The 13,151-nt window shown below is 46.8% G+C and overlaps 1 protein-coding gene across 1 annotated transcript in view; it reads left to right on the top strand.

Annotated features, from left to right (window-relative positions):
* Nucleotides 1–13,151, top strand: part of UST (uronyl 2-sulfotransferase) — a 428,747-nt gene that overhangs the window by 345,451 nt on the left and 70,145 nt on the right. The window contains exon 4 of the mRNA XM_073575653.1: nucleotides 514–593. Coding sequence (XP_073431754.1) covers nucleotides 514–593 — 80 coding nt within the window. The remainder of the gene's footprint in view (nucleotides 1–513; nucleotides 594–13,151) is intronic.

Here is a 13,151-nt window from a genome sequence, read left to right as displayed (position 1 = left end):
ACTCCTGCGCAGGAGCGCGACAAGCAAGGAGGAGGACGTCATCGCTAGTAGATGGGAGGCGCCAGACCGTGACACCCATCGGACCGGATCGGAACCCTGGGTGAGTATAATATAACTCGTTTTTCTTATCTTTCAGGATACATCGGGGGCTTATGTACAGCATTACAGAATACAGCATGGTGGCTCAGTGGATAGCACTGCAGCCTTGCAGCGCTCGAGTCCTGGGTTCGAATCTCACAACATCTGCAAGGAGTTTGTATGTTCTCCCCGTGTTTGCGTGGGTTTCCTCTTGGCACTCCGGTTTCCTCCCACATTCCAAAGACATACTATACTGATAGTGAATTTAGATTGTGAGCCCCATCAGGGACAGTGATGATAATGTGTGCAAACTGTAAAGCGCTGCGGAATATGTTAGCACTATATAAAGATTTATTATTTTTTTTTATGTCTTTCCACACAGTGGATAAATAAGCCATTGCCATATTTTTTTGACATGTATTCTATTTTTTGCAGATGGAGTTGATAAAAAATATCAGTACAGCTGAGCAACCCTATTTATTTACACGACACGTTCACTTTCTTAACTTCTCTAGGTAAGTGGGGTGTCCTACCAGTTTGATTTATATAAATGTATGAGTAACGTACAACTACTTTGCTGTAGAATGCTTTTCTGACATACATATCTTACTTAACCCCTTCACCACCTTGGGTTTTTCCGTTTTTGAGTTTCCGTTTTTTGCTCCCCTTCTTCCCAGAGCCATAATTTTTTTAATTTTTTTTTTTTCTGTCAATATGGCGATGTGAAAGCTTATTTTTTGCAGGATGAATTGTACTTTTGAACAACATCATTGGTTTTGCCATATAGTGTACTGGAAACCGGGAAAAAAACTGATAAGTGAAATAAAGTGCAATTCCACAACGGTTTTTGGTTTTGCTATTTTACCATGTTCACTAAATACTAAACTGACCTGCCATTATGATTCTTCAGGTCATTATGAGTTTGTAGATCCCAAACATGTATAGGTTCTTTTTTATTTAAGTGGTGAAAAAAAAGTTGCCATTTTCTGATACCCTTAGCGCCTCCATTTTCCGTGATCTCCAAGCTGATGTTTTTATTGATACCACTTTAGTGTAGGTACAATTTTTCGATCGCCCATTACTGTGTTTTAATGCAATGTTTCAGTGACCAAATAAACTTAATTCTTGCGTTTTGACTTTTTTTTTCATTACGCCGTTTACCAATCGAATTTTTATGTATTGATAGATTAGGCGATTCTGAGCACATCCATACCAAATATGTGTATTTTTTTTTTACTTTATTTTATTTTGAATGGGGTGAATGGGGGGGGGGTGATTTGAACTTTTATATAATATTTTTAAAAACATTTTTTTTTACTTTTCACTTGGTTCAATAGTCTCCATGGGAGACTAGAAGCTGCGATCTTGCGATCATTTGTGCTATACAGAGCTGGACTTCAGCCTTGCTCTATGTAGCTAAAATGCACACTGCTTGGTGGTGCTCATGGCTATCCAGCAATGACAACCACAGGGGTCTGCTGCAGACCTCGGGTTGTCATGCCAACCCATCGGCGACCTGCGGTCATGTGACACGGGCACCGATGGGTGGGATTAGTAATGCGCTTACGGTGCGAGCATGTAAAATGCCGCTGTCAAAGATTGATAGCGGCATTTAACATGATAACAGCCACGGGTGGATCGAGATTCTACTCGCGGCTCAGCTGACATGTGACGGAAAAGTTTCAGGCTCACCGCCAGAGCCCGCAGCAAAAAGAGGGCGCCCACCTTAGACATAGCTATACGTCTAAGGTGGGAAAGGAGTGGAAAATATTAGGGAACGTCAGTCAACAGATCATGGCACATCAGTCTCCAGTTCATTGCTGTATCTACCATGATCAATTAGTCTCCTATAACATAGCATAGGCTCTATGTATAAAATGAAAGTCCATGTTTCAGCTACCATTGTTTCTGATGTGTTGATGGGGACATAATTAAACTGATTCAAGAGTTTTCTATTTCTCACTGATTTTTTTTTCAGGGGAACTAGTAACTTTCTTGGGTGCTTAACATTTACAAATTTGTACAAACCTCTTTCTCTCTTGTGTTGTGTACGCCAGAGGCAGATTTAGCAGTCATCTTGTAATCATTTGTAAAATATTGTGAAACTGAGAACAAGTAAGACATGACTTTTTTTTTTATAAAGTATTGTACATTATAATTTTGGGTCATCTGTGCCCCCAATAAATATTAGGAAAAATCTAAATACATATTTTGATGATTTAGTTTTAATAATGATATTTAAGTTATTTATATATCCATTTAGTATACAAATCAGGAAAATTTAACAACTAAGTTAGGAACAAAAAGTCATACTGGAACTGAATCAAAGCAAAATTGCAAAACTTAAAATGCTGCCAGAAATGAAAGAATGGATGATTAGAATTTTTCTTTTTAGTCTTTATGTACATCTATGTTTGGAATTCTTCTGTTCTGTAACATTATAGGAGCAGAAGAAAAAGAGATCCATGCAGAATATGTACAGATATCCCAAAAGACCCCCATTCACTCTAATGGTTCTGTTGCTGGATTTCTAGCATGTTGTCCATTTTTTTTAATTTTTTCTGCTTTTTTTAGTCATAGCTATTAGTGATTGTTTTATGCATGTGGTTGTGGAACAAATGTGCTGCGGTCCAGGGAGAGCCTGGAGGGGAGTAACTAAATGAAGAGTAGGTTCTTCTCTAGAGCTCCTGATGGTGTGGTTAGACTTGATCCTATGTGGATGCCAGTTGCTACTTCAGGACGGATTCTTTAGCCACAGCAACTGACCCCCAAGGGAATGGGGAGGTAGGACTGGCCAGGAACTGGTTAGCAGTATGTATGCAGCAGGTAGACAGATGCTGGATCAGGCACAAGCAGGACTGGTACAGGAACATGGGACGGCCACAGGTACTGGATCACTGATGCAGGTACACAGGAGCAGGTTCCGATGGATCAGGAACAGGACTAGGCACAGGTAGGACGGGTTCAGGTATAGGTATAACGAGATTGGCAGGATCATGTGCATACAGGGCGGTCAGGATCCAGGTAAGCAGGACAGACAGGATCAGATACTGAGAGCACAAGAGTGGGGGCCTTACAGCTAGCTAACAAGATGTAGACAGATAATTGAAGTTGCTAAGGCACCTACCAATAGGAGAAGGATGCCTTAAATATCAGACGTCTCCCAGCTATTGGTTGGGAACATTTTTAGCAGTGCACTCTAGTCCTTTAAGAGTTCAGAAATGTGCAGGTTCTGTGAGGAAACAGATGCCGAGGGAGCGTGGATGGTTAAGTAAACACGCGGTCGTCCCTGCAGGAAAAGTAAGGGGACACGTGCAGGGGCACCAGCCCTGCTCTAACAGATTGCAACTAACTTTAATTTGTAAGTTGCTAATTAAAGGGAACCTGTCACATGGGAAGAAAGAATCAGACACTGGCTGTGTTATTGTGTCCGTGTATATTTTACTCTGAAACGTTGAGTAGTTTGAGAGAGAACATACTTTGAAATGCTGACCAGGACTATGTGCCTCAGATGACTAGCCCTAGGCAGGTCTTCTTTTCAAATAATTTTATTGGTTTTCAGTAATTAAACAGGGTAAGGGAAGGAAGGTAGGAAGGGAGGAAATTGAATGGGAAGTAAAGAACCTTGTACAGGTACGGAAAAAATTTAAAACTAGAGAACCCACAAATAGGCATTAAATAGCATATAGCGAATAACAACATAAAAGGAAAAGAAAATCGCCAATCCTTATTATGGGGTAACATTCTTGGAAGGAGATACAACATCCCGGTACTACAACGGCCATGTTTAGGCCTCAAAATATAACACCTCTTAATAAGTCTATTTGATATGGAATTTGTTATTCCAAATCTTCCATTTTTTTGTATATTTGTGGATGTGATTGTTGTTAATCGCAAATCTTAGTTCTAAATCACTATGTTGGCCTATTTTATCAAGTATGTCCGAAAACTTAGGAACCTCGACTTTCGCCCTAGGCAGGTCTTCAACTGCTTTTCCTCGCACATTAGACTGACAAGCATCTCCCTGTGTGTGTAGTTAGGGAGATACCTGTCAGTCTAGGGGAGTGGTGTGGAGAGAAGCTGCCAGGATCTGCCTTGGACTAGTCGTCCAAGATGCATAGTCCTTAGCCGGCTTTTCAAAGGTATGTTTTCTCTGATACACAGCAGCAATATCTCAGCTAGTGTCAGATTCATGTCATGAATATGTCAGCAAGAATCTTATAACAGGATGTTATAAGCCTTAACTAGTCTGAATCACACTCCCTACCTCATCAGTGGCTTAGGATACATAGTTTGAAAAAATAGGAACAGTCAAGTTCAACCTTTCTCCACCAGTTACACATTCTCTTTCATTAGATTATTTATAACCAACAATGTCATTTGCTGGGAGAAAAGCAACTAGTTTATTTTAAATGCTGATATAGTATTACTACCATTACTACTTTTTCTGGTATGGCATTTAAGAGTCTTATTGCTCCAACTGTATAGAATGTTTTCCTCTTTAGAAATGAAGACCAGCACATGATCTTCACTTCTGCTGCCAGCATACTGGGTGCTACAAGGCCCCACAGCTTCATGACATTGCATTAGGCATAGAGTGCCCCAGTGGTGCCCAGGATGTAGGGCTGATTATTGTTGAGTGCAAAAGACAAGATTGGCTACTGTAACAACCCTGCTGGCATCACTGAATGGCCTCTCATCATCCGCACACCAACTTACTCACTGCTCTGGGTCATGCTGTGAATTCTGTTTGCTGCCAATCCTATGCTCTGTGCCTCTGGTCTCCTGCATGCTTCCTGGCTATGTGTGTATAGGGGGGTAGCGTCAGAACTCTCTGGTTCTTATGCAGTCAGGGGGCACCTGTCTAATCTGTCCCTGACCAATTACCTAGAGCCCTCCACCATTTAGATCCGCCACACCTACTGGAACATTGCCTGTGCAATGTCTCAACTCAGTTAACTCCTTGCTGCTGAGGAAGCCAGGCCCTGTCCTATGTCTTGCCTTCTCTGAGAGGCTTTACTCCTAACTTTGTCTAGTATTCTCTGGCTGCCCGCCAGGAGGCAAATATCCTGGTCTCTGTCTTGTCCTAGCTTTGTCTCTGTACTTTGCCTAGTACTTTGCTGCCTGTTCTTCAGGAGGCAGAATATCCTGGTTCCTGTATCCTTCGGTCCCTGTACATTGTCTCATACTGTTTCCCTGTCAGTACTCTGTCCTACCTCTGTCATTCTCCTTGTCTGTGGTTCCTTTACCTGCTGTGTCTTTCCCTGTGTCCTCCCTGTCTGTACTTTGCACTCTTGCAAACTCCGCCTACTTTGCACTCTTGCAAGCTCCACCTACTCCGCGGCTCTGCCTACTTTGCACTCCTGCGGTTCTGCCTACTCCGCACTCCTGCAGCTCTGCCTTCTCTGCACTCCTGCGGCTCTGCCTTCTCCTCACTCCTGCGGCTCTGCCTTCTCCGCACTCCTGCGGCTCTGCCTTCTCCGCACTCCTGCGGCTCTGCCTTCTCCGCACTCCTGCGGCTCTGCCTTCTCCACACTCCTGCGGCTCCGCCTTCTCCGCACTCCTGCGGCTCAATTCCTAACCTGTTCCAACATACTCCTTCCTGCCTACACCGGTACCTGAACCTGCTGTGTGAACAGGCCCCTACCTGTTCCTTCTCATACCATGCCATCCTACCCTGTGTCTCAAGCCGTGCCCGCCAGTCCTGTGTCTCAAGCCGTGCCCGCCAGTCCTGTGTCTCAAGCCGTGCCCGCCAGTCCTGTGTCTCAAGCATTGCCCGCCAGTCCTGTGTCTCAAGCCGTGCCCGCCTGTCCTGTGTCTCAAGCCATGCCTGTCCTGTGTCTCCGAGCCATGCCCGCTTGCCCTGTGTCTCCAAGCCGTGTCCGCTTGCCCTGTGTCTCCAAGCCGTGCCCGCTTGCCCTGTGTCTCCAAGCCGTGCCCGCTTGCCCTGTGTCTCCAAGCCGTGCCCGCTTGCCCTGTGTCTCCAAGCCGTGCCCGCTTGCCCTGTGTCTCCAAGCCGTGCCCACTTGCCCTGTCTCTCCAAGCCATGCCCGCTTGCCCTGTGTCTCAGCCTGCCTGTCAATCACACCTGTCCTGTCCCCGAGTGGGATCATCAGTCACAGCCAGACACCATCTTGGAGTGGCACCTGGCAACTGCCTGCCGCACAACCTGACCTCACCATTGGAGGCTCCAGAGAAGACCAAGGCACCTGTCTTAGTCACGCCCCCTCCAGGGTAGTCTGGTCTGTGGCACAGTGGGGCCACAACCCCCCGGCTCGCGCTAATTAGCCAAGGCGCGAGCGTGACAGCTACCACTATAGTTTCTCTTTGAGAGCAGTAAATATATAATATGCAGAAAGTAAATGAATTTATGTACATAATAATTTTGGCAGTATTTTGTCAATGAATAATTTATAGCATTGTCTATTCCACTGAAGCAGTTTTTAGCTCATTTGTCAGTTGCAGTCATCCAATTTAAGTGATTAATACTCCACTGAGCATAGGCAGTTATTAAATGTTATTACATTCATTATTTTCTTTTCCAAACAAGCGCAATTTATTGTTTTATACATTGCAGTTATTTATACCATAATACAACTCAAAACAGTAATTCTGTGCCACCGTATCGCAAAAAGTTAGGGATATTTGTTTTTTGGGTGAAATGTCAGGATGAACCTAAATTGTACTCTAACCTTTTCATGTATATTTAATGTGACCGTCTCTAAACTTTTGATTACACGTGTCCAAATGTTTCAGTACTTTTTGCACAACTACAGTACTTTTTGCAAAATTCACAACAGGTGTTTGATCCATGAATCTCCCAATACATTTTGGAGTTCAATTAGAATTGGTATTTAAACAGTCTTCCTCGTCATGCTGTGCACAATTTGACCTCATGAGACCAAGACAACAGGTAACAATTGATCAACAGTACCTCAACATTGCAAGGCTTCAAGCAGGATATTCTTAGACAGAAGTGGCCACGGAGCTTAGAGTTTCACCAACAGGTTGCAACAAAGAGACTGGAAAAGTCACAGAAAGGCACTAAAGTGGACGTCCTTTGGCCACATCCAACACTGAAGACGTCTTCATTGTGAACAATGCCTTCAGGATCCGGATGATGAATGCTACTCAACTCCAGGCACAAATAAGTAAGGTGAGAGGCACCCAAGTGTCACGTCAGACCATTCAAAGCTGTTTATATCAGCGTGGTCTGCATGATAGATGACCTGCAAAGGTACTTGACCATCAAGGTTAGGAAGCATCTACGCTAGACGAGGGACCACTGAGCCTCAGTGCTCTTCTTTGATGAAAGTCGATTCACACTGAGCACCACTGGTTGGTATTTGGCACATGGTGAGTGTGTGTCTGGAAGTTACAGGAATTTGGCTGGACTTAGCCTGTACTTGTATACAGGATTCCCGAGCTGCAGGACTATAGCAGCAAGACTCTCAACAACCCTGGGAATGGCACCTGGCGGATGCCGCAGGACCTGGCAGCTGCTTAGTTAAGCCCGTCCCGTGCAAGGGGCGAGTCGGGGACCAGTGGTTCTCCAAGCTGGAGTACATTCATTTTTTTCCCTTATTTTCTGTTAACCTGCTGTTTGCAATGTGACATTAAACCACTGAAATTAGACTTTAAGCCTTTGTGTTGTCTCCTTACTGCAGCCCTGCCTTTACCTACCAGAGCGAATCCCTACAATTGGTGGACTGAATGCGGGCAAACGCAGTGAGGCCAGGCTGTTTTTGCTTATTTTTTATCTGCACCCCAGCCTATGTCCTGGGTGAAACAAGTGGCACAGACCCAGGCGGGGAATTTTCCAGAAATGGAGGCCATGGTCAAAACGCTCATAGAGGCCATGCGACAGCAGCAGCAGGCTATGCAGCAGGCTACACAGCAGCAACAGCAGGAGGCCATGCAACAGCAGGCTATGCAGCAGCAGCAGGAAACCAATCAGCTGTTGATACAGCATATCACAACAGCACAGACAAAAGGAACTAACCGGGGAATCCATGACGTCCAGAAAGCGGTTCGTTCAGTGGTTCCCAAAATGGAGAAGTCGGACGATGTGGAGGCGTACCTGGAGATGTTCGAAGGAGTCGCTGAGAGAGAGAAGCTACCCTGGGACCAGTGGGCAGAAATCATCACTCCGTTTCTGGCCCCAGGACCTTTGAAAGCATATCAGGAACTACCCACGGAGCAAAGGGCGGACTCCATGGTCGTCAAGGGTGAGATACTGGCACGTCTTGGGGTAAGTGTGATATTTCGGGCCCAGCGGGTACACCAGTGGGACTTTACCCCCTCCAAGCCGGCTCGGTCCCAGTATTATGACCTGATGCACCTGTTACGAAAGTGGTTGCAGCCTGAGGTGTTGTCCCCCATGGCCATGCTGGACCGCATAGTGACTGATAAGTTTTGGAGGGCTTTGCCCCCCTCCCTCCAGACATGGGTCGGACAGGCATCCCCTACTAATGCCATGCAGATGATAGACCTCATAGAAAGGTATGGGGCTACCAAAGAGCTACAGGGAGGGACTCCCCGGAAGGTAACAGGAAGGTTCCCTAAGTCTCCACCCCTGGTTCGGTGAGTGGAGCCCAGGAAGGTCGCTTAGGACTTATCTGGGGAAGTAAGGAGCCCTATAATCTGCTGGCGGTGCCAGGAACGAGGACATATGAGAGCTGATTGCCTCCACCTGGCTGAGCCCATGGACACCAACTTTGGGTACCGCCAGTCTCACTATGCCAAACCGATGTGTGCAATGGGCACCCCGAAAGGTCCCAATATGGAACATTTGTGTCAGGTTGAAGTGGAGGGCACCCCTGCTGTGGCCCTATTGGACTCAGGGAGTCTTGTAACCCTGGTACGAGCCAGCTGGATACAAACCAGCGAGTATACGGGTCGGAAAATTGGGGTGTTGTGTATACACGGGGACTTAAAAGACTATCCCACCACATTTGTGGTGATCAGCACACCAGCGGGGAGGCGGTGCCACGAGGTGGGGTTTGTGATTAATTTGCATTAAGAGGTGATAATTGGAAGAGACTTTCCTTTATTTTCTATGCTGAGGCCATCTGTTGTCTCACTCACGGAGCAACTGCTGGCACCAGAGGCAACCAGGTTACATTCTCCAGAAGTAGTGCATGAACCTGGTGGCCCGGAGGAAGAAGTGCTGGCGGTAGGGGTAACCTTCCCTTCGGTGGACGAATTCTCCCATAGAAGTATTGGCTGGAGAGGTGGAAGACTTCCCGCCGGGACCCGAGTTGCCAGACTTGAATGTGTCAGGTGACAGTTTTGGTACGGCGCAACTCCGAGACCCTACTTTGGCCCGGGCCAGAGAAAATGTACTGTTTGTCAATGGGGAACCCCAACAACCTGGGGCAGCTACAGTGCTGCCACGCTTTGAGCTACACCAAGATTTGTTGTACCGAGTGGAGAAAATACGTGGGGAACTGGTAGAACAGTTACTCGTACCTCAGACATATCGTAGGCTGGTAATGGACTTAGCGCATGCGCATGTACTTGGTGGGCATTTGGGCCAAAGGAAAACCCAAGACCGAATTCTGCAGCGGTTCTACTGGTTTGGGGTCTATAAAGAAGTTAAACGGTACTGTAATTCCTGTCCAGTGTGCCAGGTAACCAGTCCCCAGCCTCACTTTCGGAGTCCTTTGGTGCCTTTGCCAATTATAGAGGTACCCTTCGAGAGAGTGGCAATGGATCTGGTGGGGCCTCTCAATAAGTCAGCAAGGGTACACCAACACATCCTGGTAGTTCTAGATTATACTACCCGATATCCTGAGGCCATTCCTCTGCGCCAAACATCAGCTAAGCTTATAGCAAAGGAACTCATGCGTATGTTTTCGCGGGTGGGAATTCCTCAAGAGATTTTAACAGACCAGGGAACCCCCTTTATGTCAAAAATTATGAAGGAATGCTGCCGTTTGCTAAATGTTAAGCAGTTGCGCACATCGGTCTATCATCCCCATACAGACAGTCTGGTAGAAAAGTTAAATAAGACGCTGAAGAACATGTTAAAAAAGACCATTTTCAAAGATGGGAAGGACTGGGATCTCTTATTGCCATATTTGTTGTTTGCAGTGCGGGAGGTGCCTCAGGCATCTACGGGGTTCTCGCCCTTTGAACTATTGTATGGCAGACATCCACGGGGCTTACTCGATATAGCCAAAGACGCCTGGGAGAACCAACCTAACCCCCCACAAAAGTGTGATAGAACATGTTGCAAAAATGCAAGAAGGAATGAAGACAGTCCTACACTTAGTCCGGGAACATATGGAGGCAGGACAACAGTCACAGAGTCGGGTCTATAACCGGGAGGCTCGGGTAAGAACCTTTAGCCCTGGGGATCGGGTGTTGGTACTTGTGCCTACCGTAGATAGCAAATTCCTTGCAAGGTGGCAGGGACCCTACAAGATCATGGAAAAGGTGGGGCCAGTAGACTACAAGGTACACCAGCCAGGACGGAGAAAGCCAGAACAGGTTTACCATGTTAATTTGCTTAAACCATGGAAAGATAGAGAAAACCTTGGTGGGGATAGTCCACTGCCTGCGTTTCAGATGAAGAAGGCTCCATTACCTCGGGGCGAGGCAGGAGAAGCCCAACCCGCAGTCAAAATTGCAGATACTTTGTCTCCTAGACAGGTTCAGGAGGTCCGGGAGTTCATTAGCCGAAATACAGATTTTTTTGGAGCTCCCCGGACGCACCTCCCTAATCCAACATGACATTGTCACAGAGCCACAGGCCAAAGTCCAAGCACAATTTATTGTTTTATACATTGCAGTTATTTATACCATAACACAACTCAAAACAGTAATTCTGTGCCACCGTATCGCAAAATTTAGGGATATTTGGTTTTTGGGTGAAATGTCAGGATGAACTTAAAATGTACTCTAACCTTTTCATGTACCGTATTTTCCGCTTTGTAAGACGCACTTTTTTTCCCCAAAATTTGGGGGGAAAACAGGGGTGCGTCTTACAAAGCGGACATGCCTTACCTAGGCTGTGATCGGGGGCGTCCGGCGGTTGCTGGCCGCTGCTGCGGGTGTGTCCGGTGCCGCGTTGTGTGCCCGTCGATGCCCGGGGCTCTGCCAACATTGTGCGACAGGCCAGAGCCCCGGCATTTCCTCAGTTCCCTGTGTGCCGGTAAAAAGATGGCCGCCGGCGCGTGCGCAGATGGGATCTCGGGACCCAGTTCTCGAGAGATGAGATTTGAAATCTCATCTCTCGAGAGGTGGGTCCCGAGATCCCATCTGCGCACGCGCCGGCGGCCATTTTCCCTGGGTTCCCTGTGTGCGCGCGGTGGTGCCTGCAAAAAAATGGCCGCCGCGCGTGCGCAGATGGGATCTCGGGACCCAGCTCTCGAGAGATGAGATTTCAGATCTCATCTCTCGAGAACTGGTCCCGAGATCCCATCTGCGCACGCGCCAGCGGCCATTTTTTTTTTACCGGCACTTCAGCGCACATATACAGGGAACCAAGGAAATGCTGGGGCTCTGGTCTGTCAAACAATGTCGGCAGAGCCCCGGGCATCGATGGACACACAACGCCTCACCGGAGCACCTGCAGCACCGGCCTCCAACCGCCGGACAAGTGGAGAAACCTGACACCAGCACAAGACTCCGCAGCAGCAACAGCACACATCGGAGCCCCCCCTCATCCCTGAATGCGGCCTGCAGCATCACTCCACGCCTGCCTCCTCCAGCAGCGAGCCTGGGACCCCTCTACACCGCAGCCACCAACCCCGGTAAGCAATAAGATGCAAGGATTATAAGAGGCACCACCATTTTATTAAAAAATATTTTTTTCTTATTTTTCTCCTCAAAAATTGTGGTGCGTCTTATAATCCGGAGCGTCTTATAAAGCGAAAAATACGGTATATTTAATGTGATCGTCTCTAAACTTTTGATTACACATGTCCAAATGTTCAACGTTTCAGTGCTTTTTGCACAACTTTCTGTTCTTTAACTAGGAGTTTGATGCAAAATTCACAACAGGTGTTTGGTCCATGAATCTCCCAATACATTTCGGAGTTCAATTAGAATTGGTATTTAAGCAGTCCTCCTCGTCATGCTGTGCACAATTTGACCTCATGAGACCAAGACGACAGGTAACAATTGATCAACAGTACCTCAACATTGCAAGGCTTCAAACAGGATATTCTTAAACAGAAGTGGCCACGGAGCTTAGAGTTTCACCAACAGGTTGCAACAAAGAGACTGGAAAAGTCACAGAAAGGCACTAAAGTGGACGTCCTTTGGCCACATCCAACACTGAAGACTTCTTCATTGTGAACAATGCCTTCAGGATCCGGATGATGAATGCTAAACAACTCCAGGCACATTTAAGTAAGGTGAGAGGCACCCAAGTGTCACGCCAGACCATTCAAAACTGTTTACATCAGCGTGGTCTGCATGATAGATGACCTGCAAAGGTACTTGACCATCAAGGTTAGGAAGCATCTACGCTGGATGAGGGACCACTGAGCCTCAGTGCTGTTCTTTGAACAAAGTCGATTCACACCGAGCACCCCTGTTGTCACTATACGAGCCTTTGGTGATGGTGGTGTTATGGTGTGGGCAGGTGTGTCTAGTCAATGCAGAACTGCTCTATAGAGACGGGGAAACCCGAACAGTAAAGTTGAGTGTTCGTACTGTGGAACAGTAAAAGGTGTTTTACTGGATGGGAGATACATTTCTCCCAGCAGATTAATGTTTGGCCGGGTTTTTCCCTAAAGACAGGACCTGCGATGATGTCTTGGTCATGTGGTCAGCCCATGTGATGTCTACCTCATTTGTGGGAGGGGTTATGGGCTAAGTAATGGAGGTTGGTATTTGGCACATGGTGAGTGTGTGTCTGGAAGTTACAGGAACTTGGCTGGACATAGCCTGAACTTGTATACAGGATTCCCGTGCTGCAGGACTATAGCAGCAAGACTCTCAACAACCCTGGGAATGGCGCAGGACCTAGCAGCCGCTTAGTTAAGCCCGTCCCGTGCAAGGGGTGAGTCGGGGACCAGTGGTTCTCCAAGCTGGAGTACATTTATGTTTTTCCCTCATTT

The sequence above is a fragment of the Dendrobates tinctorius genome, unplaced genomic scaffold, assembly GCF_039654945.1.
Source record: "Dendrobates tinctorius isolate UK_male_01 unplaced genomic scaffold, ASM3965494v1 ptg000046l, whole genome shotgun sequence".
Classification (NCBI taxonomy): Eukaryota; Metazoa; Chordata; class Amphibia; order Anura; family Dendrobatidae; genus Dendrobates; species Dendrobates tinctorius.
Note: the sequence above shows the minus strand (reverse complement) of the source record. Positions and strands in the feature narration are given on the sequence as shown.